The sequence below is a fragment of the Porites lutea genome, chromosome 13, assembly GCF_958299795.1.
Source record: "Porites lutea chromosome 13, jaPorLute2.1, whole genome shotgun sequence".
Taxonomy (NCBI): Eukaryota; Metazoa; Cnidaria; class Anthozoa; order Scleractinia; family Poritidae; genus Porites; species Porites lutea.
This window is the reverse complement of record NC_133213.1, coordinates 14488310-14510315: the sequence shown is the minus strand read 5'-3', so window position 1 is coordinate 14510315 and position 22006 is coordinate 14488310. Positions and strand designations below refer to the sequence as shown.

The following is a 22006-nucleotide window of genomic DNA, read 5'->3' as shown; positions in this document are numbered from 1 at the left end:
AAAGAGAAAACTTGGTCACACAGTACAATTGACGTCTTTCGTTTGCCGTAAACGTGATGCTAAATCTCTCTAACAAAAACTGCTGTTCGCGACTGCGTTTGAGATAATTAAAGCTTCGTTTGGACAAGAAAAAGGCACAAAAAGGTAACGTGTTCAAATCCGAACAAACAGGAGATAATTTAAGACGAACGGGTTCAAATGCGTTCTTACTGATCTCGTTTTCAATACTTGGATACCAACTCGTATTCATTACCTGTTAGTCTGAGGTCCGCCGGTCTCTTTGCCCCACCAGTCTCCATCCCCCCCCCCCCCCCCCCAAAAAAAAACGGGCAGACTAATTACCTGTAAACTAAAAGGCCATTATCCCCTTCATCGTCATCAGAACATGTTACACTGAGTACATTAGTTCCCAGGCCAGCATCTTCCCTGACGGCAGTACTGTAAGACGAGGGGCCACATATTGGCTGGTTGTCATTGGCATCCGTTACTGTGATTGACACTGTAGCATTGACAGAGTTTTCTCCATCTGTAGCCTCGATTTCAAGCGTGTAAGAGGAAGTGGCTTCTCTGTCCAGGTTTCTCGCAAGCTGTATTGCCCCGTTGTCGGCGGATATATAGAAAAAGAAGCCTGTATTTCCCGAAACGATCGAATAGACGACCCTTCCATGGGCGTGCCCGGAATTGTCTGCATCGTTTGCTGTGACTCGTGTGATTTCCGTGCCGAGGCTTGTATCCTCGGGAACTGATACCAAGTAAGCTCCGCTGTTTGTGAAAACGGGCGAGTGTTCATTGACTGGAGACACAGACACATAAACAGAAACCTGAGTGGAAAGACTTGACACACCTCTATCTGCCACTGTGATGGTAAGCGAGTATGACCTGACTGCATCGTAATCTAGAGTGTCTGCAATAACCACTGTTCCGTTACTGGACACGCTGAATTTTCCTGAAAGAAAGATCAAAGCATAGCAATAAATTTTCTATACGTGAACAGTTCTCAAAGGGTTTCCAACTGGTGACTTTTTCGTATAACACTTCGTTCAGCTGCAGTCGAGAGAGGATGCTGATATGGGCAGAGAATTCATCTTGGGCGTTCTACCATGCAGCAAGTCAGAACGTTACAACCAAGATTTTCCTTCAAATCTTTAAACATTTTCGCGTGCCGTTACACGCGAGTCAAATCCTACCCTGGCTCCACTAACAGCACTTTTTCTACTTAACTGAAATAGATTCCATGTTGCCGGCCGTGGGTCTGTTCAGTAATATATCACAGATGACGTCTAAATGTTGTAAAAATAAAGAAGTGGTACACGAGCCGCAAGCGAGTCCGTCACTGATGTTTTTACCGCATTTTGACGTCTTCTTTGATCTATTACTGAACACACCAACGGCAACATGGAATCTATTTGTTTTATACAATGATCAGAAAAGAAAAAAGACCGATACACATACCTGCCTCGTACCGTTTGACTGTTCGAGGATTAGCTTTAGTTTAAGCATTTTTTAAATCCCAAACGCTACTTTTCGTCTCTGCTTTTTCTTTTTTTCTTTATATTTCTTGTATACAGTTTCCTCGAAAGTTTTTCAACGTCTTTTCTTGCTCAAAGCAGAGTAATGCCGAGAACATTTAATAAAACAGCGAGTCTCTCGTAGCGATGACACACGATGGCAACTGTTGTGAAGATTTCTTGCGGTTTAGGCGTTCTAAAGTTGTCAAGAACTCTTTTTGTCACCGTTTTTCCATTTTTCTTTTTTTAAAATAGCTCCAACTAAACGTTTTTTCGAGGCTTTCACTTGCTTAATCCGAAATAATCTCACAAACATTTGGCAAAACCGCGAAAAAAAAACCAGGTTCCCGTGACGTCATCCATGTTTCTGTGCTCTCATGGGCAACGAGCAATCACGGCGCGTGTAGAATTCACGTCATTGTATAAAATATACGATACTACACATTATTATTACTATACCACGCTTATTTATCATGATTGATTACCGTCTGAGTTTCCTGTTGATATCGTGTAACTCAATTGGCTGTTTATCCCTGAGTCTTGATCACTGCAGTTTAGTGTAGCCACAACATCGCTGACAGCAGCTGTCTCAAGTATTGCGGGCGTCAGCAATCCAGGAAGGCATGCTGGGTGATTATCATTGTAGTCCAACAAATTGACAGTCACGGTAGCCTGGGCACTAAGTGGACTTCCCGAGTCGCCGTCCGTAGCTGTAATTGTAAGAGTGATCTGGGAACTGGTTTCGTAATCCAAAATGTAAACCAGTTCTACCAACCCACTATTTCTGTCGATGATAAAGTTCCCGTATGCGTCTCCCGCGGTTATGGAGTAGGTAACCTCGCCTTGTGAGCCCATATCGGCGTCATTGGCCGATACAGTGATGACGTCATGACCTAGTGCCAGGCTCTCCGAGACATTTACAATGTAAATACCACTGGATGTAAACTGCGGTGTGTGTTCGTTTATGCCGGTAATAGTTATCAGAATTGTAGTGGTGGCTGTTTTTGGAGGGGAGCCAGCATCTGAAGCTTTAACGGTTATTATATAATCTTGAAGCGATTCGAAATCTAGAGAAGCGCTAGTGGAAATCTCGCCAGTTGAAGAATTCACTACAAAGGCTCCACCATCCCCAGATACAATACTGTATGTTACCTAAAGAAAGAAAATAAATATAAACGCCAAAACCATATTAATTTGAATAAGCACCCAACCTCGAATTAGTGCCCACCTCGATTAAGCGCCCATCCTAAAGGCAGAAAAAGTTAATAAGCGCCTAGCCTCAAATAGGCGCTCACCCCACCCCTTCCCCCTCCTCACTAAACTCAAATAAGCGCCCACCCCCACCCCACCCACTTTAGTGACAATGAGATTGAAATTGAAATTGAATAAGTACTAATAAGACTGAGACTTCCCCGAAGACTGAGTTTTCTTCAGAGCATTTTACAGAAACCTTGCTTTGTTACATCTTCGCATTTTGTTATTACCATTTATTGTTTTGTTGCAGAATAAACATACTACACTTGCTGAAAATGGTGAAAACTTAATAAGCGCCCAGCCTCTATTAAGCGCCTACCTCGAATAAGCGCCCACTCTCAAGGTCCAAAAATTTAAAAAGCGCTCACGGTGGTTGATCGAATAAATACGGTATCTATCAGGGGCACCTAAAGGCTGTTTTCTGTAAAATATCTGTTCGGAGAAGCACATATTGCCTAGACTTTTCTTTTACTAGAGGACGGCTAAACATTTGAAGATGACCGTTCCATTCAAGTTTATCTAATATATTCCCTACGGTCTCCTGAAGTTTAATATTTCTACATCTCTCTTGATTTTTTCATATTTCACTCTCCAGATTAGGCTATTTTTCGTTGAGAAAGGAAACCTATGATTTTCGGATACTAAAAGGTGATGGAGAGAGGAATCAGAAAAAATCCTCACTTTTGTAATACATTAAATTGCATCTAATTGCCCTCGTAATTTCGAAAAGGCTCAATTTCCCCTAGGATAACCGAACAGATACAAAGTTTATAGCACCGCTTAGAATGCATTTCTGTAGATCTAAAAACACTCTGAATAGCCTAAAAGAGGTTTTCAATGTATTTTGGAAGAAACAGTCGTTGGCTGCCCCTGATATATAATACTCGTTACAATATTAATATAACAGGCCACTACAGCTTGAAAATCAAATAAATCTCGTGTGGCACTGTGTAAAAGGTGGTTCAAACGTTTTTATTCTGTGGATGAAATCCTAATGAGTGATCATACAGATCAGTTGAAAGCTTCTGAGCAGTTCTTTCCTGTGACTCTGTTTATTATGCTGTACAAGGTACACTGAAGGTGATTCTAACTTTTGAGTTTGTGAATTAAATGCTAAAGCGTGACCATTCCGCTCCCTACCGCCGTTTAACGCGGTTTTTTTTCTGTGTCTGAGAAGAATCAGCACCCTTACGAAAAAAGTGAGCTTACGCAACAAAGAGAAGAGGAGGACGGCAAAACGTTTGTGCGTGAGGACAAACGAGAAAGGGCTATTACTTGCGAGTTTTGTCGAGGTCTTTAGTTAACTTTACTGAGTTCTGGTCTTCTACAAAAAGACCTGTTTAAATTAAGCAAGGAGAAGTTTGGGGGAAGCGTTTCTCAAACACGATTACTGTCACGCTTGTCACACAAGTTTTGCCGTCTTCTCTCCTCTGACGTTCTCCCGGGGACGGTCTTTTGCATAAGTTTATTAATAAGTGACTGACCTCTCCGTTTCCGCCATTATCTAAGTCTGTACACTCCACTGTTATTACTGAAGTTGCTACAGCCGCGTTCTCTGCCACTGAACCAGCATAAACAGACGCTCCACATACGGGGTCGTTATCATTTACATCACTGACGGTGACATTAATGGTAACCAATGAAAAACGACCCCCAGAATCCGTAGCGGTGAGAGTGAATGAATAGGAGTCTTGTGACTCACGGTCTAGCAAGGCATTGGTGGAAATCACTCCAGTGTTTTCGTTAACAGTGAAGTTGACGCTGTCTGCTCCTGTAAGAGACAAACATAGATATTCTGTATATGACTTAAAAAGTAAATCGTCCAATAGAGACCTTTAGATTCAATGATGAGAGCGACTACGATTACGAGATTTGACTTAAAGTTTTTTCGCTTATTCTCAAATTATAGACTCCCCGGAAAGTTTGGAAAGGTTAGCACTGTAACCTTTAGTGAAGGAGGTTATACCTTCTCCCGATCGCAAAATGATAAAACTACTAACATTTGATGACTTGTTTCCGCCACTTCGACATTCTCGCTAAAACTCGAACTAAGAGTGACGCCGGCTACCACGTTTTCCCTCCAAAATGACTTTGGTTCACGCGCGTGCGCTAACTTAGTATCGAGAAAATCTCGTAGTCGTAGTTGTCTTGGAATCTAAAGATCTCTAATAAGTTAGTCAACGAAACGATGAAGCCGTCGATCGGAAACAGCTTTGATTTTTAACTTTTAACTTAAACAGTAGTGAAAGGTCTCTTTAGACTTCAGTATTATAAGTTTTTTTTTTCAAATACTGCTGAGGGGCGACCTGCCAAAATTAGCGAAAAGATTCCACATCGCCGTACGTCCACTCGTTCATTGTTTGCATTTATCGTTAAGCCGAATGTAGTAAAACAATTTTGTCATCTTCTGTGGTCTATAATTGTGCTATTTAAAAGGCACATTATGTCATCAGAATTATAATTAACATAATTAACATCATTACAGAGTTTGCATCCCCGCATCATAATTATCATCGTCATCATCATCATCATGGTCTTTATCAGTTAAAAGTATCCGTATATCCTACCGCCTGTTCCTTGTCGACTAAATTCTCAGATTTCTTCGATCTTCATAACGACAAATTTACAAAAAGTGAAAAGTAAACTACTTACTGTCAAACTCAGAAAACCGTGAAAACCTGAAAAATTTCAGGAAAGTTGATTGTGTACTGGCCAATCACAATAAAGTTCAGGACCCGCGAGTAAACCTCAAAACCACAAACTAATTACGTTGCTGTTTGCGGTTTAGTTATCTCGCGCCTTATTGCCTTATTTCTCGCAGCAAAATAACATTCAAGAATTCTTCCCGACTGTATTTGTAAAAACAACCGATTTTATGATTTTTTTTTTTTTAAATTTGAGCAGACGCGTACGGTTACCATATTTGGAAAGCATGGTACAATGGCTCATATACCATGATGGCTAAGCCAATCAGAGTTCTAGAATTGCATTATCAAATGATTCAGTTTTTAATAATTACTGTTATCCGTACCTGATATTGTGTAGGTTATAACATCTGACAGATCGTCATCACTTGCCGTTACCCTGACGACACTCGTGCCAGGAACGCTATCTTCCGACACACTGGCGCTGAATGACGCGCTGCTGAACACTGGATCATTATCCACAGCGTTTATTACTGATATTATTAAAGTGGTTGTACCGGTATTGTTTGCATTATCTGTAGCTGTGAGAGTGAATGAGTAGACCTGCACTACTTCATAATCAATGTTTGTTGCAGTTTGAATTAAACCATTGCTGGTTATACTGAAATGTGAACTATTAGAGCCCGATAATGAATACGCAAGCGATGTGTCGTCGGCATCACCATCCGAAGCAGTCACGGTCATTACCGAAGATCCGATGGCGACGTTTTCTGTCACGTGACCGTTGTACGAGGCGCTGTTGAATGTCGGCGTTTCGTCGTTGATATCAGTTATAGTCACGGTGACCGTCGAGAGCGTTTTTCCGCCGTTTCCATCGAATGCCTGCACGGTTAGCACATAAGAAGGTGTAGTTTCGAAATCAAGGAGCGTGGCGGTACTGATTTCTCCGCTTACGCTGTTTATGGCGAAGTCCGAACTGGTGATCCCTACAAATGAGAAGACAATAGAGTCACTGTCTTCATCACTCGCAGAGACTTGAAACACGCTGACAGAAGCCGCTGTTCCTTCATTTAAAGTGACGGCGTACGGCGTACTTGTAAACGCTGGAGCGTCATTTATGTCGTTCACAGTTATAGTTAAGGGTGTGCTCACAGACACTGTTCCGTCCGAAACTAAGATAGTCAAAGAGTAGGAGCTGCTACTTTCATAGTCAATGACACTGTCTGTTGATATTACACCAGTTACAGAGATGGTAAAATGGGAGCTGTTCGCTCCAGAGAGCGAATACACCAGGGTATCATTGCTGTCTTCGTCCGAAGCGGACGCTAACACAACTTGGCTTCCAGTGTTGATGTTTTCATCAATAGCTGCAGCGTATGGAGCACTGACGAAAACAGGGGCGTCATTCTGGTTGATGACCTCTACTGTAACTGAGGTCGTGTTAACACCACCTTCTCCGTCTGTTACTATTAGTGTTAACAAGTACATTATTATATCTTCAAAATCCAGTGCTTGAGCTAAAGATATCAATCCTGTTTGTGGATGAATTAAAAAGTGAGCGCTTCCAGATCCTGCCAATGTAAAATGCAACGTGTTGTTGTCAGCGTCAGAGGCGTTCACCCTTAAAACGGACGCGGAGGCGTCGTTTTCGTTAATTTGTACCGAGTAAGGCGCGTCTAAGAATACTGGAGAGTCATTTGCGTCTGCGACTGTTATAATCAGCGGTTGACTCACTGTGGTGGTTCCATCGCTAACGCTTACCGTCAGGGAGTAGTAGTTAAGAACTTCGTAGTCCAGCTCTTGCGCGGTCAAAATTAACCCAGTAGATGAAGAGATCTGGAAATGAGAGCTGTTTGTGCCTGATAGCGAATAAGAAAGCGTATCACTACTGTCCTCATCTGTTGCTTTTATTTGAAGCACACTGGTACCATCCGGAACATTTTCACTGACAGTAGTGGTGAAAGGAGTTCCTTGAAAAACCGGCGGATCATTCACATTATTAACACTCACTGTAAGACTGGTCGTCGCCAGTCCCCCGCGCCCATCACTGACCCGGATTGTCAAAGTGTACTGGGTCGACTCTTCATAGTCTAAGGCCGCTGTGAGACTTATTACACCAGTGCTGGGGTGAAGGGAAAAGAAACTGCTTCCTGCTCCGTATAAGGAGAAAGTAAGCGTGTCCGCCGGACCTGGTGAGAGAAAATGCACAAGTCATGATATATTTCAGAGAAATTGAAAACAGGGAAATATGAAACTAGTAATAATCGGTATAGGCCCTAGCTAGTCAGTTCACGTGGTGCAAAACGGCCAAGCTGGAGAACAAGGGATTCATCAGGACAAGACAAACAAAAGTCTTTTACATAATTTTAAATGGTAATTTCCTTTGTTTGTCTTGTCTCAGTGTATTTCTTACTATCTAGCAGACACCACTTCCACATTTCCCATAATGCACCTTATTTGCCCCCAAGGTGCATTATGGGAAATGTGGAAGTGACGTATGGCGGTTTTGTAGCACGTGACTGACTAACTACAAAGGGCCTGTTGATGGTAGCTTTGCTAAAGTCTCGTGACAAAGTTTTCGCTAAATAGTTTGAAAGAACATTTCTGTACAAACTTTGAGAGAGGAGTAAGTAGTGCTGACTTTTGATAATGCGGTTTCCTTTCAGACAAAAAAGATTTGAAAACTCAACTTACCGCTGTCCACGTCCACAGCAGACACATTACCCAAAGCTGCGCCAACATCATTTTCATCAACATTGACCGCGTATGGAGCATTGGTAAACTGGGGCGAGTCATTAGTGTCTTCTACAGTGATTGTCAAAGTCGTGTTCACACTCGCTGAACCATCGGAGACACTTACGATGAGTGTATATGAAGTAATAGACTCGTAATCAAGTGCTTGAGTTGTGGTGACTATACCAGCTGAAGAAATGGCAAAATGATCACTGTTTGTCCCTGATATACTGAAAGATGGTGTGTCGTTCGAATCCTCATCAAACACGGCGGCCTTATATACTGTGGTACCTGCGTTTAAACTTTCTTCAACTTTCGCTGTATAAGGACCTCCTAAAATTACAGGTGGGTCGTTTTGATTGACAGTTATGACCGTGAGTGACGCAAAGGCTACGCCTCCTGCTCCATCCGACACTCGTACCGTTAATGAATACAGCTCCTGGATCTCGTAGTTGAGTGCCCTGTTTAAGGTTACCAACCCTGTGGCAGAACTGATCAGAAAATCGTCACTTCCGGTTCCGCTCAAGGAAAAAGTGATATTGTCGCCATCAGGGTCACTTGCATTTACGTCAATCACGGCTGCAGTGACGTCATTCTCGGCAATGCTGACGTTACCAGGAAGGTTTGTGACGTAAGGAGCATCGTTGGTATTTGAAACAGAGATGGTCAAGCTGGTGGAGATACTGACTGAACCGTCGCTTACGCTTACAGTGAGCGAGTAATAATTGACAGTTTCATAGTCCAGTACTTGCGTTGTCTCTACAAGACCAGAAGATGAAGAGATTTGAAAATGTCCGCTGTTAGTCCCGGATAAACTGTAGCTCAAAGAATCACCACTATCGGCGTCGAAAGCTGAAATTTTGATGACGTCAGTGGCAATTGGGAGATTTTCGCTGACCGTTGCTGAGTAGGGAATACTAAGGAACTGGGGAGAGTCATTGGCGTCTGAGACTGTGACAGTCAATGAAGTGGTAACAACTCCTCCATTACTGTCCGATACACGCACAGTAAGAGTGTACAATGACGTCACCTCGTAGTCCAATACTGTTGTCAAAGCAACCACCCCAGATGTCAAATGGATAGAGAAAAACTCGCTACCAGTTCCCAAGAGAAGAAAGTTCAATGTGTCCGAAGTGTCTTGGTCAGTGGCGCTTACTGTGAGTAGTGAGTTACTCGTGGTGTTTTCTTGCACTGTGAGGGAATAAGGCGCGGCTGTGAAGGCTGGCGCATCATTTTTGTCTGTGACACTAATACTTAGAGCTTGCGTTACTGTCACGGTTCCATCCGTAACAGAAACTGTCAAAGAATAAGAGCTAATAGCCTCGTAATCAAGAGCAACAGCAGTGGTGATGATCCCCGAGTTTGAACCGATGCTGAAGTCAGAGTAATTATTTCCAGCTAGGCTGTATGAAAGGGTATCTGAGGTGTCCTGGTCAGTTGCTGATACCTGCAAAACTGTTGTTCCTATGGGTACATCTTCATCAAGTGACGCGCTGTATGGAGTGCCAATAAAGTCAGGGCTATCGTTTTCATCTGAAACGGTAACTGTCAGGGATGAAGTCGCTTGTCCACCATTTCCATCGCGTACAATAACACTAAAAACATAACTGGATTTCCTTTCGTAGTCCAATGCGCTGCTTAGTGAAACTAACCCAGTAGAGGACAGGATAGAAAAGTCACCGCTTCCTACCCCTGAAAGGAAATATTCCAGTGTATCACTGCTGTCCGTATCGGTGGCGCTCAAGGTATAGACGGTGGCACTCACGTTATTTTCTGGTACTGTGACTGTATAAGGGGCGCTATTGAAAGCCGGAGAATCATTTGTGTCTTTTACAGTAACTGACAAAGCTTCTGTTACAGTGGTAGAGCCATCCGAAACGGAAATATTCAAAGAATAACTGCTAACTGACTCGTAGTCTAACACTTGTGTTGTTGTAATAAGCCCTACAGAAGACACTGCAAAGCGCCCAGAATTTGTGCCTGCAATGCTATAGGACAGCGAGTCACTTGCGTCTTGATCAGTCGCAGTAAGCTTTAACACCGTGGAACCACTGACTAGATTCTCGTCCACTTCTGCAGAAAATGGCGCGCTTACGAATGCAGGGTCATCATCTTGATTCACAACTGTCACATTAAGTGTGGTTTGAGCTATCCCACCGTTTGAGTCCGAGGCGGTGATGGTTAAAAGGTAAGACGAGATGGATTCATAGTTAAGAGCCTGACTTGATGACACAATACCGCTGACTGGATGGATGGAGAAGTCTGCACTTCCTGGACCAGATAACAGAAAGGTTATTGAATCACCTGAGGAAAATTAAAAGGAAATGGTGTTAAAATCATTCTTTTGCGTGGATTGGGCGTCCTAAAATAAAACCAAACATGCAACGCTTTCACAGATACAGTCACCCGAAGAACAATCATGCATATTGAAACAAATACACTTCATAGCATAGTTAGCAGTAACTATGGAGACAGGGAGCACTCAACAGTCAAAGCTAGTTTTCGTTTCCACTTTACATTACAGCGGTTTTTAATCTAGAATTCAAACTAATTTTATAGGTAGTTCTAAAGATATGCTGCGCTTCCCTTTGTCATTAGTCTAAAATCTTAGTGCAATTATTTAACCAATTACAGGCCTAGTGTAAGGAAAGAAAGCCCTGGTATTTATTTTTCCAATACACTAACCTAAATCTTGATCTGTGGCGCTGGCTGTATATACTTGTCCGGCAGCCTCGTTTTCATTCACACTCGCAGAGTAAGGTGAATTAGTAAATACTGGAGCATCATTTGTGTCCCTGATACTGATGGTCAGCGGTTGTGATACTATGGATGTCCCATCAGTGACGTTGACAGTCAGTGAGTAAGAGCTTGTCGTTTCATAATCCAGGGACTGGGAAGGAGAACAAAATAGTCGAAGAGATAAAATGTATGGATTTACATAAAAGCTATGTAGTAGTCATACAGATGATCATTAGAGAGTTTAGATTCAAGTACGAGGACGACTACGAGTACGAGATTTTCTCAATTCTGAGTATTGCACGTGCGTGAACCAGCGTTATTTTGGCGGGTAAACGAGGTAGCCGTCGTCATTCTATTACGAGAATCATGTCGTAGTGGCGGGAACAAGTTATCAAAAGTAAGAAATTTATCATTTTGCTATCGGAAGAGGGCTTAAACCTCCTTCAGTATAAATAACCGTACTAACATTTTAGGTGAAAAAAAATAAACTGAAGCTTTTCCGGGGTGTTTATTTTTTGAGAACATACGCAAAAACTTCAAGTTAAATCTCGTACTCGTGTTCGTCCTCAAATCTAATGCTCTCTATTTCTTGCCTTTCAGACACCTCGCCGATAGTACGGACAACAGCTTAAGTCCCCGTCAAGAATAGATTAAAGACGTATGAGTGAAATAAAATGCTGCGACCTACGCGCTCCTACTATTAAAAACACGATGTCCCCAATAACGAGTTAGAAAACTGGGCCAAACGAAAAGAACGGATTTGCGAGGGCTGGGTTTCTTTGGTACAATTAGAATCAGGACAACTCGACTCCGGAAAATCAATTTTTAAAAGGGATTCTGTGTTTCTTTAAAGGAAACCAATAACGAACCTTTAGCCCCCTGAATCCAGAAACAGAGTGGACCCAGCGGATTGGTTGTTAATCAGATACGACAGATTCGGGACCCTCAGCGTTTTCTTGGAAGTCGATTCCAAATAGCAATTGGAACATTTTTTGTAAATTTTTTTTTATTTTTTAGCTTTCAAAGACAAATTTGGCGGAACTGACAAAACGCTTTGCCTCCCAAACCCCAGTTTTTGTAAGCCTGAATAGCACTGTCCTCTGGAGAAATCAATATCCAATGGCAGGAGGTCATCTGCTCCTGTCAGTTGATAAGTATTAGGGTGTCCAATTCCGGTATACAGAGGATAGTAGTTTATCCTGTATCAACAAATTGGGCCAGTGTTTCTTCCGACTAGTTACATCGTTGTTTTGAACTGGACTTGGATTTTCCCCGAAGAAACGCTGTTCTGCAAGGGCATGTCTCATTTATTTAGCGATGGAATGCGCGTTCAAAGTAATCTTGTACCCAGATCTCCCACGGCCAAGGGAAAGGGAGATCTCACTTTTCAGCGTAAGACAGAGTGAGATCTGAGTACGAGATTACGTTCAAAGTTGGGCGTGCAATATAACGTATCTGAGGATGAGTATTACCTGGCTTATGGTGATGATTCCAGTAGCTAAACCAATGCTAAAATCACTGCTGCCGATCAAAATAAACGTCAAAGAGTCACCGTCCTGATCTGAGGCTGTTAAAACCAACACAGTACTGCCAACAGCTGCATCCTCACTGACACTTGAGCTGTAAGGTGTGCCTAGAAAGGTGGGGTCATCATTTTGATTGACAACGTCAACATACAATGAGGTTGTAGCCACGCCTCCATTTGCGTCACTTGCCCGTATCGTTAGCGTATAGCCGCTGACTGTTTCGTAGTCAAGCGCGCCTGCTAGCGACACCACTCCACTGCTTGAATGAACCGAGAATAACTCACTTCCTACGCCGTATATGCTAAAGGAAATAGCATCGCCGTCATCATCTGTGGCTGAAACAGTGAGCAGGTTTCCACTGTTCACGTTCTCGTTAACGCTAACGTTGAACGGCGCATTAGAAAACGTCGGAGGGTCATTTGCGTTATCAACACCAATACTTATTGCTTCAGTAACTGTGACACTACCGTCCGATACGGACACGGTCAGTGAATAAGAATTGATATTTTCCCTGTCGAGTTCTTGAGCCGTGCTGATAACGCCAGTGCTTGAACCAATGCTAAAGTGGTTATTATTGGTTCCAGAGAGACTGTACGTCAACGAATCAGAAGGATCCTGGTCACTAGCAACAACCTTTATCACAGTAGTCCCCACTGGAAGATTTTCACCGATGTTCACAGTGTAGGGTGTGCTTAGAAATTGCGGCGAGTCATTCTGATCTACAACTGTTACGTTTAAGCTTGTAGTAGCTACTCCTCCATTTGAATCTGATGCTCTGATTGTGAAATAGTAAACGGAAGTGCTTTCGTAATCTAAAGCATCCGCTAGGGTGACCACGCCTGTTGTTGGATTGAGCGAAAAATCCACACTTCCGGTTCCAGTTATTGTAAATGTCAATGAATCGCCATCGTCATCCGTGGCACTGACCGTGTAAACTGCTGCTGCCGCATCGTTTTCAACCACGGTGGTAGCATACGGTGCGTCATTGAATGCAGGCGCGTCATTAACGTCACTTACTGTGATTGACAGCGATTCAGTAACAGATAAAGTACCGTCAGTAACGGTGACGTTCAGGGAGTATGAGCCCACTGTTTCTTTGTCCAGCAATTGGGCAGTCGTTACCAGGCCAGTGGATGAAGAGATCGCGAAATGACTGCTGTTGGTTCCGCTGAGCGAGTAGGTCAAAGAATCACCGCTGTCTTCATCAGAAGCTTTTATACGTATCACATTAACTCCTGTTTGGAGATTCTCTGCGATGCTAACACTTAATGGCGTCGAAAGAAAATTAGGAGATTCATTGACATCGTTTACAGTTACATTGAGATTTGTACTTGCGCTGCCTCCACTGCCGTCTAAAACAATAACAGACAGAAAATACGAAGATCTTAACTCGTAGTCAAGAGCGCGCGAGAGAGTAACCACACCTGTGGAAGAGTCTACGACAAAATCCCCCGAACCTGAGCCCAAGAGGATAAATGACAAGGTGTCAGCGGTATCCTCATCAGAGGCACTCACGGTGTAAACAGATGCGCCTACGTTATTTTCATCAACGGTTGCAGAGTAGGGTGCGTTAGTAAAAGCGGGCTGATCATTTTTATTGTTGACGCTGATTGTTAATGATGTTGTTACCGTAACGGTTCCATCGCTTACAGAAACTGTGAGAGAATACGAAGTAACCGTTTCATAGTCTAATATTTTTGCTGTTGTAATAACACCAGAGCTGCTGGAAATTGTAAAGTCAGCGTTGTTGGTTCCAGAGAGACTATAAGTTAGCGTATCTCCGCTGTCATCGTCGATGGCGGATGCAGTGAGAACAGTAAACCCACTTGTCAGACCTTCATCAATGGTCGAAGTATATGGTGCCACAAGGAATTCTGGGCTATCGTTTGCGTCAGTAATCGTGATTGTGAGGTTGGTGGAGGTGCGGCCGCCATTTCCATCAGATACATGAACTAGAGAAAAAGGATCAAGTTAAGGCTAATTTCACACGCCTGAAGCGGACGAATTTTCGACCGACTGAAAATTTGACCACACACTTCGTTCACACGGAACCGTTCCAGGGGGTCAGTAGTGAGTTTACGGAACAGGACGGCAGAAAGAAGAGGACGGAAAAACGCCTGTGTGTGAAACGTGATAGAGCTATTACTTGCGTGTTTTGTCGTGATCGATCTTCACTTATTTTAATGTTTTCTGTTCTTTTAAAAAAAGATCTGTTTAAAGGAGAGTGAAGTTTGGAGAAAAGATTTTTCCAACAAAATTGTTGTCACGCTTGTTACACGGGGTTTGCCGTCTTCTTTCCTCTCCCGTTCTGTTGCGTAAGCTCGCTAACTTGAACCAAGAGCCGGCAACTTCCATGTACTCATTTCACGAGTTTATTACTGACCTTAATGACGTTTAGTTTCCAATTTTAATATCTTATTCCTCGGAAGCACTCGTGGAAGGAGCAGGCTAGAGGTTCCATTTTCGCGAGAAAAAATGCTTTTAAGCGTATCTAAAAATCACAGGGGGCCCACACAATCTGTTTGTGTAGCCGATTGTTATTTTATAGTAAATGTACTGGATTTACCGTTTGCTTCACCTATGGCGATATATCGCTAACTATGTATATAAATCAATGATAAATAAACGTTGAATTACCTTACCTGTGGTGTATTCAAAGTAGACAGACTGCAAATTATCTTAGTTGCTAAAAAATATATATCTACGTGTCGCAACTGTTCATCAGTAGGATGCCTAAAATGCGTGCAATTCCACAATTGGTTTCGGCTCCATTAAATCCTATACCAATTGCAGAACATTTTAGGAGGAGCCACCCACCATGTGAGCACAGTCACGGACAATGTATAAGTGAGGAAAATAACGCAAAGTCGCCCTTTTGCCTCAAAAGCGGTTTTTTGAGCGATTTTGAATGAATTTGAGTTCGCCGTTGACTGTTCCATATAATAGAAGGACAAGGGAGGTATCCTTGTTTTGAAAGGGTTCCAGCGCCGGAGCGATTTTCCCCCCCAAAATCGCACGCTCCGCTTTCAAACTTCGCAGCATAAAGGTCAAAAGATTCACGATTCTTCTCGTACCTTCCAATCGAAAATCCATCCAAACGGCCCGTAGCTAGCCCTCGAGAAAATCAAAATCCCACAGTATTCGAGCGACTGGAATGCGTAGCAAGATTCATACGTGCCAGCCGCAAACCGTCCCGCTGATTGCCTTTTTTATTGGATTTCGTTAAACAACAAACGCAAGGCAAGGTAATTCAACGTTTATTTATCATTGATTTATATACATAGTTAGCGATATATCGCTATAGGTGAAGCAAACGGTAAATCCAGTACATTTACTATAAAATAACAATCGGCTACACAAATTTTAAACAGATTGTGTGGGCCCCCTCTGTAAAAATAAACCCGTCCGTGAAAACGCCGTGACATCGGCCTAATATGGGGGTTGCTTTCTCTGGGTTATGAACTCCTGGTCAGAGTCACAGTAATATTCAAGGATGCTTTCTTTGTGGGTTATGAGCTCCTGACCGGTTAAGATTTTAGCTCTGTACACGGAACTTTAAACCGCTAGGCCTCTAAATTTTTGTAAGGTTAAAGTGGTTCTTTGTGAACGGAACATCTAAACGCACGAATTTTTAACCGGTCGAAAATAAGTCTGGTGCCATGTGAACGGAGTCTAAAAGTGAAAAAACTTTAGCCAGGCATTTTTGTAGCTCATGCTTAAGGCGGATTTACATTGTAAAACGCGCAGCTCTGCTCAACTTTCGGTGCAGTCAAACATTTCCTTTAGCAACAGACGTTGGGATTTAGGTCTGAACTAAGGATGTTTGCAACTGAATCAGCATTCAGAATTGGAATCAAAAATGAGACTTAATGTGGTATAAGTCAGTGTAAGGAAAAGATTTTAGCTAGAACCCCAACGTTGCCTAAAAAATTTATGCTTACCACTCAAGCCAATGTTTGTCATAATATGTTAAAATCTGACGTAAGATAAACAGAGTTGAAAATCTTCATAATTGATCATCATACAAATGTGCTGTAATTCTTGTTGACCTCGTCTTCCAATTAAGTATGGCATTAGAAACCGTCACTTGGATTTAAAGCTTTCTTACAAGATTCATATATGGTATGAAGTTACAATTTTGTCTCTAATGAACTTTCCTAGTAAACTCTCTTCAAATATATCACTTATTTACTCACCGGTCACGAAATAAGAGGTCGTATCTTCGTAATCCAACGCCTGGGTGGTTGTTACAATCCCAGTATTGGAATCGATCGTAAAGTGCGTTACACCAGTTCCCGACAGCGTATATGTTAACGAATCACCGTCCTGGTCACTTGCATCTATGTCGTAAACACTCGCTCCCACGGACACATCTTCGGAAACGCTCGTGGAGTACGGAGAACTTGGCAAGGTAGGTGCGTCGTTTTTGTTCGTCACAGTTATCGCAACTAGCTCGGAATCACTTGCTACACCGTCGGAAAAAGTCACCGTTAAGTTGTAACTGTCTTGAATTTCGTAATCTAAGCTAACCCCTGCCTTGATCCGAATCATTCCTGAGTTAAGGATCTCGAAATCGGAACTCCCCGACAAGCTAAATAAAATGCCATGACCATCTTCATCCGAAGCAGCCGTCTTTAAAACATTTGTACCGCTGGGTTCGTCTTCCGCGATGGTCGCCGAGTATGGATTACCGAGGGAGACTGGGGCATCATTGGCATTCGTTACCGTGACAGTAAGTGAAGTTTGCGTGACACCACCGTTGCTATCAGACGCTGTGACTGTGAGTGAGTAGGATGAGGTAACCTCGTAGTTAAGTGCGTCAGTGAGCGTGACAACTCCGCTGGATGCATGTATAGTAAAGTCTGAGCTTTTTGAACCCGATAGACTGAACGTGACAGAGTCTCCTGAAACAAGGAGAAAAGCATGTAAAGCTTTGGTTAAGAGTCTATACCGATTATTATACAAACAAAGCAATTGAAAGAACTTAAAGTGGATTTCCACTATCGCGTAATCATGTTTTACGTGCGTATATAAAATAGAGGCAATGTATGGAGGTCGCGCGTAAATTTAAAACGGTTGAACCTCGCTCATTGGTAGGTGCGGCCTTCCATGCATTGTCCCTATTTCATTGCCGCTCGCGAATTTCAATTAAGTTACGCGTTTACGCATTGGAAATCCACCCTTGATCACGGTATTAAGAAACTCGCGTGAGCAAAACGGTGGGATATTTTTCCCAGAATTAATCAGATAAAACTCTTGCTTCAAAGGCGGACCCAGACCCTCAGATAAGCAGATAAGGGAGGGGACCCTGAGATAAGGGTGGGGGAGGGGGGGTATCCAAAAACATTTTTGCAGCCCTTCGGGCCTCAGTATGGTTTAAAAACAAGGTGGGGGCCCGGGCCCCCCGGGACCTTTCCCTGGATCTGCGCTTTCTCTAGAAAGCAACGTTTAGCCGCCATAGAGAGTGTTAGTAGTGTAAAAGAAAAAAGTGATTTCAACACTTTACCTGAATCTGGATCCGTAGCACTAACAGTAACAACACTCGCTGCAGCGTCATTCTCCGCTACCGTGGCAGAATATGGTGCCCCCACAAACGACGGGTCCTCATTCACATCGCTGACAGAAATAACAACAACTGCTGTATCAGTCAGAGAGCCTGCGTCTGTTACGGTCAGCGTCAAAGAGTAGCTGGGTGTGCTCTCAAAATTCAGACTTCCAGCGACTTCTATCACTCCATTGCTCAGCACATCAAACAAGGACGATCCTGGATAAAAGGGAATCGATAATTTGCTTCACGTTATATCAGACTCAAAAGACTAAAGATGATGTAGCTTTGATTTTGATTTGTTTTTAAAAGTACTTGTCTGGACGAAAAAGATCAAACACTAGAAAAAGTGTTTCATCTGATATCCAAGAAGCAAAGTGTATAAATAAAACACGAGAATGAGTGTTTCATCTGATATCCAAACACTGCGTAGCCTGCAAACACAGACGTATTTTCGGGTGGAGAGAAGGGACGTCCGGAAATACGTCTGTGTTCGTGGGCTAAATATTGCGAGGTAATGTGTCAAACACGAGAAGGAGTGTTTCATCTGATATCCAAACACTGCGAGGTAGTGCATCAAACAGGAGAAGTTTCATCTGATCATATCCAAACACAAAGATGTGATGTATCAAACACGAGAAGGAGTGTTTCATCTGATATCCAAAAAACAAAGAATAGATTGCAAAACCGAGGGGTTGCCTAGCTTTTGCTAATTTAAGCAGACTTCTGAGTCCAGTGGGGAAATGAAGCCCTTTTATGCATTTGTTTATTTTTTGCTTGTTTGTTTGTTTTATCAACATTTCTCAAAGAAAGAAACTATGGTAATGAAGACGACATTTCTAAATCCGTTCTTATCATAGATCTTCACTGTGGAATGCTAGAAAATGAATCAACTGGAGCAAAGTTGACGAAATTTTTTTTACCGACTAAGATATCTCGGGCCTCAATCAACCTGAACGTACCTGAGCCAGAGAGACTATAGGTCAGTGTGTCACCGCTATCGGGGTCTGTAGCAGGTATGGTAATAACGTCAACTCCATTGATGCTGTTTTCAGCAATGACACCGCTGTATGAGGATAGCGTGAAGCTTGGAGCTTCATTCACATTGACAACCGTGATAGTTACGCTCGCATTTGCTGTTTCACCTTACAAATAAATGACAAAGCCTTTGTTAAAATTTTAACGATTAGTAGCAGATCCAGGCCGACTTTACTGCAACACAGATATTTTTTAATTACTGGAGAAACAAGGAAGAAACCATTTTACCAAGCAACAAAATTAAATTTTTGATTTTATAACATTTCTAAAGCACGTCTAAAGCCGGAAGGAGATTTAATTTGGCATTCCGGCGACTGCGCAGCAGTGAGTTAAACTAACGGCAGCCTCTTCAAATTACAAATTAGGAGAGAAAAATAAGACGCACAAAAAAAAAATTTACACAGAAAGAAAAAAACAAATAAAAAGACACTTTGTGAGCGTTAGGAATAATACAAGTTTTTTGTTGCATAAAGCTCAGTAAGCTATGTGCGAAATCAAAACAACTGTATTCTGAATTCTTCAGAAATGAACGACTTGTTTTGTATGATTATTTGTTATGCAACTTTAATTCGGGGGGTGGAGGGCTGGACTAAAATACGCCATCAAATCAAACTGAATCATTTCATATTCGTCATATATTCGTCCATAATCACCTGCAGCCTCAGCTTGAACCGTCAACGAATAGGAGTCCTGTGTCTCAAAGTCAATTGCCAGTCCATTAGTTAGCACAGATGTCCCAGCCCCACTCAGTTTAAACGGCCCTGCTGAACTGATTATAGAGTAGGTGATGCTATCTCCATCGCTGTCAGTTGCCGAGAGGGTAATGCCGCTGACTGTGGTGTCTGTGGGTACGTTTTCGTTGACAGTGCCGCTGTAAGAGCTGGAGCTAAACACAGGCGCGGAAGCTAGGCAAGAGAAACAAATTGAAAAGATAAACTTGACCTGACTTAGTAGGTATAGGAAGAGGGTGTCTTTGACAGTTGACGGTTAAATTTTTCCAATTTGTCAAATGACGATTAAATCTTTTTAAATCGTTTGACGGTTGACGGTTACTAAGTGGAAATTTAGTACAAAAGTTGACGTAAAATTAACCTCTGTATGAATAAATATCAAGTTATGTGTTTTGGAGGTTGTCTTGACTGTCTATTCGCTTATAAAATTTCGAAATATTTTCAGATGTAAGGAGGTTGTAAGGTATTGTAGTGTGTAAAAAGAGTCTTTTGTTTGAGAACATGGGAATCCGGCGGTTTTTCCAGTTTAGAAATTCGTTAGGAGCCGGAATTCCGTGAAGATTAGCTGAAATAAATGGTGAGATTTCAAATACTTTGAAACTTTTTTACGGTTAATCTTGCCCTACATTTTTGACGGTTGACGCTAAAAAATAACTTTTTTGACGGTTTACGGTTAATTTTAAGGCCGTTTGACAGCTGACGGTAAACCCCATTGAGACCCTCTGATCTATTGACTTGAAATAAAATGTTCCGAGTAAAAGTACAATGGACTCCGTTTAACAGATGCTTCTTTAAGATTGATAACTCCCAAAAAGGGGTAAAGTCAGAAGAGTCCCCGCCGTTCTCTGAGTCAGTCATTTTCATCGACTCTCTCGGCATTCCACAACACAGCGGACACTTCAGTCTCTGACCTCTCTCAGTTGAGTCCTTAACGTTGTGCACTCGATCATTCCTAATAGTTGGATTATGCCTTACACTCCTCACACGTAGTTGACAGTATTTAGTTCCCTATGGTTATCACTTGATTATTTCATGAAACTCTTGATACCGACTTGGTAGACTGACTAATTTGCCTATCATTTAGCAGTACATGTATTAGATTCAAATATATAGGAAGTTCACGAACAGTGGTTTGCGGTTTTGAAACCGCATAATAATACTTAGGGGGAACCGTCTACAGGCGGGACCTCGGAGGGATGAGTTAGACCATAAGGTTAGAGTGCTTCAGTGAGACTACTTTACAATTGGGCTTGACTGTAACTGTTGACCAGATTAACAATTATTTCAGAGAAAAAGAGGGAGGATTGTAGACTGCCTATTTTCAGGACTGCAGTGAACAAAATGATGCGTATGGATCAAGTTTCTTTGAAAGTGGGAAATGTATTTGCGTTTTCAAAAATAAGGATACATGAGGACGGCACCTCATGATTGTTATACACAGTCTAATAAAAGCAGAGATTCTTCCGCAACAGTTAACCAACGAGGTACTTTCTACACGGTCGTACGTCAGATCCGCTTGTAAGCAATTTGTAACCTGTGTATATTTTAATTCGAATCGATGGTAGGTTAAATAGCTGTTAAATCCTATCGCCAGTATGAGCAGGAAAAAACCATGTGCTAAAAAGAAAGAGCTCGTATGCTTCCGAAGCAATTTATCTTCTTAAATCTATTACGATAACCATGGATAGATATGACAGAACACAAAATTTGCCGCTAATTTTTTACGTCCAATCTTGCCGAGACAAAAAAAAGGAGAAATAGTAGTTCTGTAAGCGAGTATTGAACTGATTATTTTGCGGTTACTGTAGTGGTTATATCGAAATGTAATCATCCTGTAAATCTTGAAACACCAAAGGGGCTCAAATCATGCAGAAAGATAGAAGCCGGTATATTAAACAAACAACGTATACTTTATCAATGTGTCGCAATTTATGGGTTGCTGATATCAAACAATCGTTAATTACAATGGAAACACTTTTTACCGAGGGATTCACCGTGGTTCCTTTGCCAAATGAGTTGTGTAGTGAGCTACGACGCAATTGCGGATCGAAAAGAAATCGCGTACGTAATCATCAAGCAAGTGATTTGTCTTCGTGTTTTTCTTTCAAATTTGTTATCCTTACAATTTATAGGATTGTTTGTTTCTTCTGAATTGATCCTGTTATTGACATACGTTGTTAGAATAGAAATGAAAGTTCAAGCAACTATTAGTAAACTTACCTTCACAGTACCGTGTCCACGCTAAGGTTACCAGCCAAGAAGCTACCTTAAAGACATGCAAATGCAT

At 42.1% G+C, this 22006-nt stretch overlaps 1 protein-coding gene across 1 annotated transcript in view; it reads right to left on the bottom strand.

Annotated features, from left to right (window-relative positions):
* LOC140922398 (protocadherin Fat 4-like) overlaps positions 1-22006 on the bottom strand; it is a 44201-nt gene extending 22195 nt beyond the window's left edge. Inside the window, exons 1-12 of the mRNA XM_073372385.1 lie at positions 21940-22006; positions 19642-19893; positions 18913-19095; positions 17912-18169; positions 16602-17309; positions 12352-14357; positions 10826-11030; positions 8102-10444; positions 5794-7596; positions 4247-4533; positions 1994-2660; positions 343-946 (exon numbers count right to left, since the gene is read on the bottom strand). Of these exons, the coding sequence (XP_073228486.1) occupies positions 343-946; positions 1994-2660; positions 4247-4533; positions 5794-7596; positions 8102-10444; positions 10826-11030; positions 12352-14357; positions 16602-17309; positions 17912-18169; positions 18913-19095; positions 19642-19893; positions 21940-22006 (9383 nt within the window). The remainder of the gene's footprint in view (positions 1-342; positions 947-1993; positions 2661-4246; positions 4534-5793; positions 7597-8101; positions 10445-10825; positions 11031-12351; positions 14358-16601; positions 17310-17911; positions 18170-18912; positions 19096-19641; positions 19894-21939) is intronic.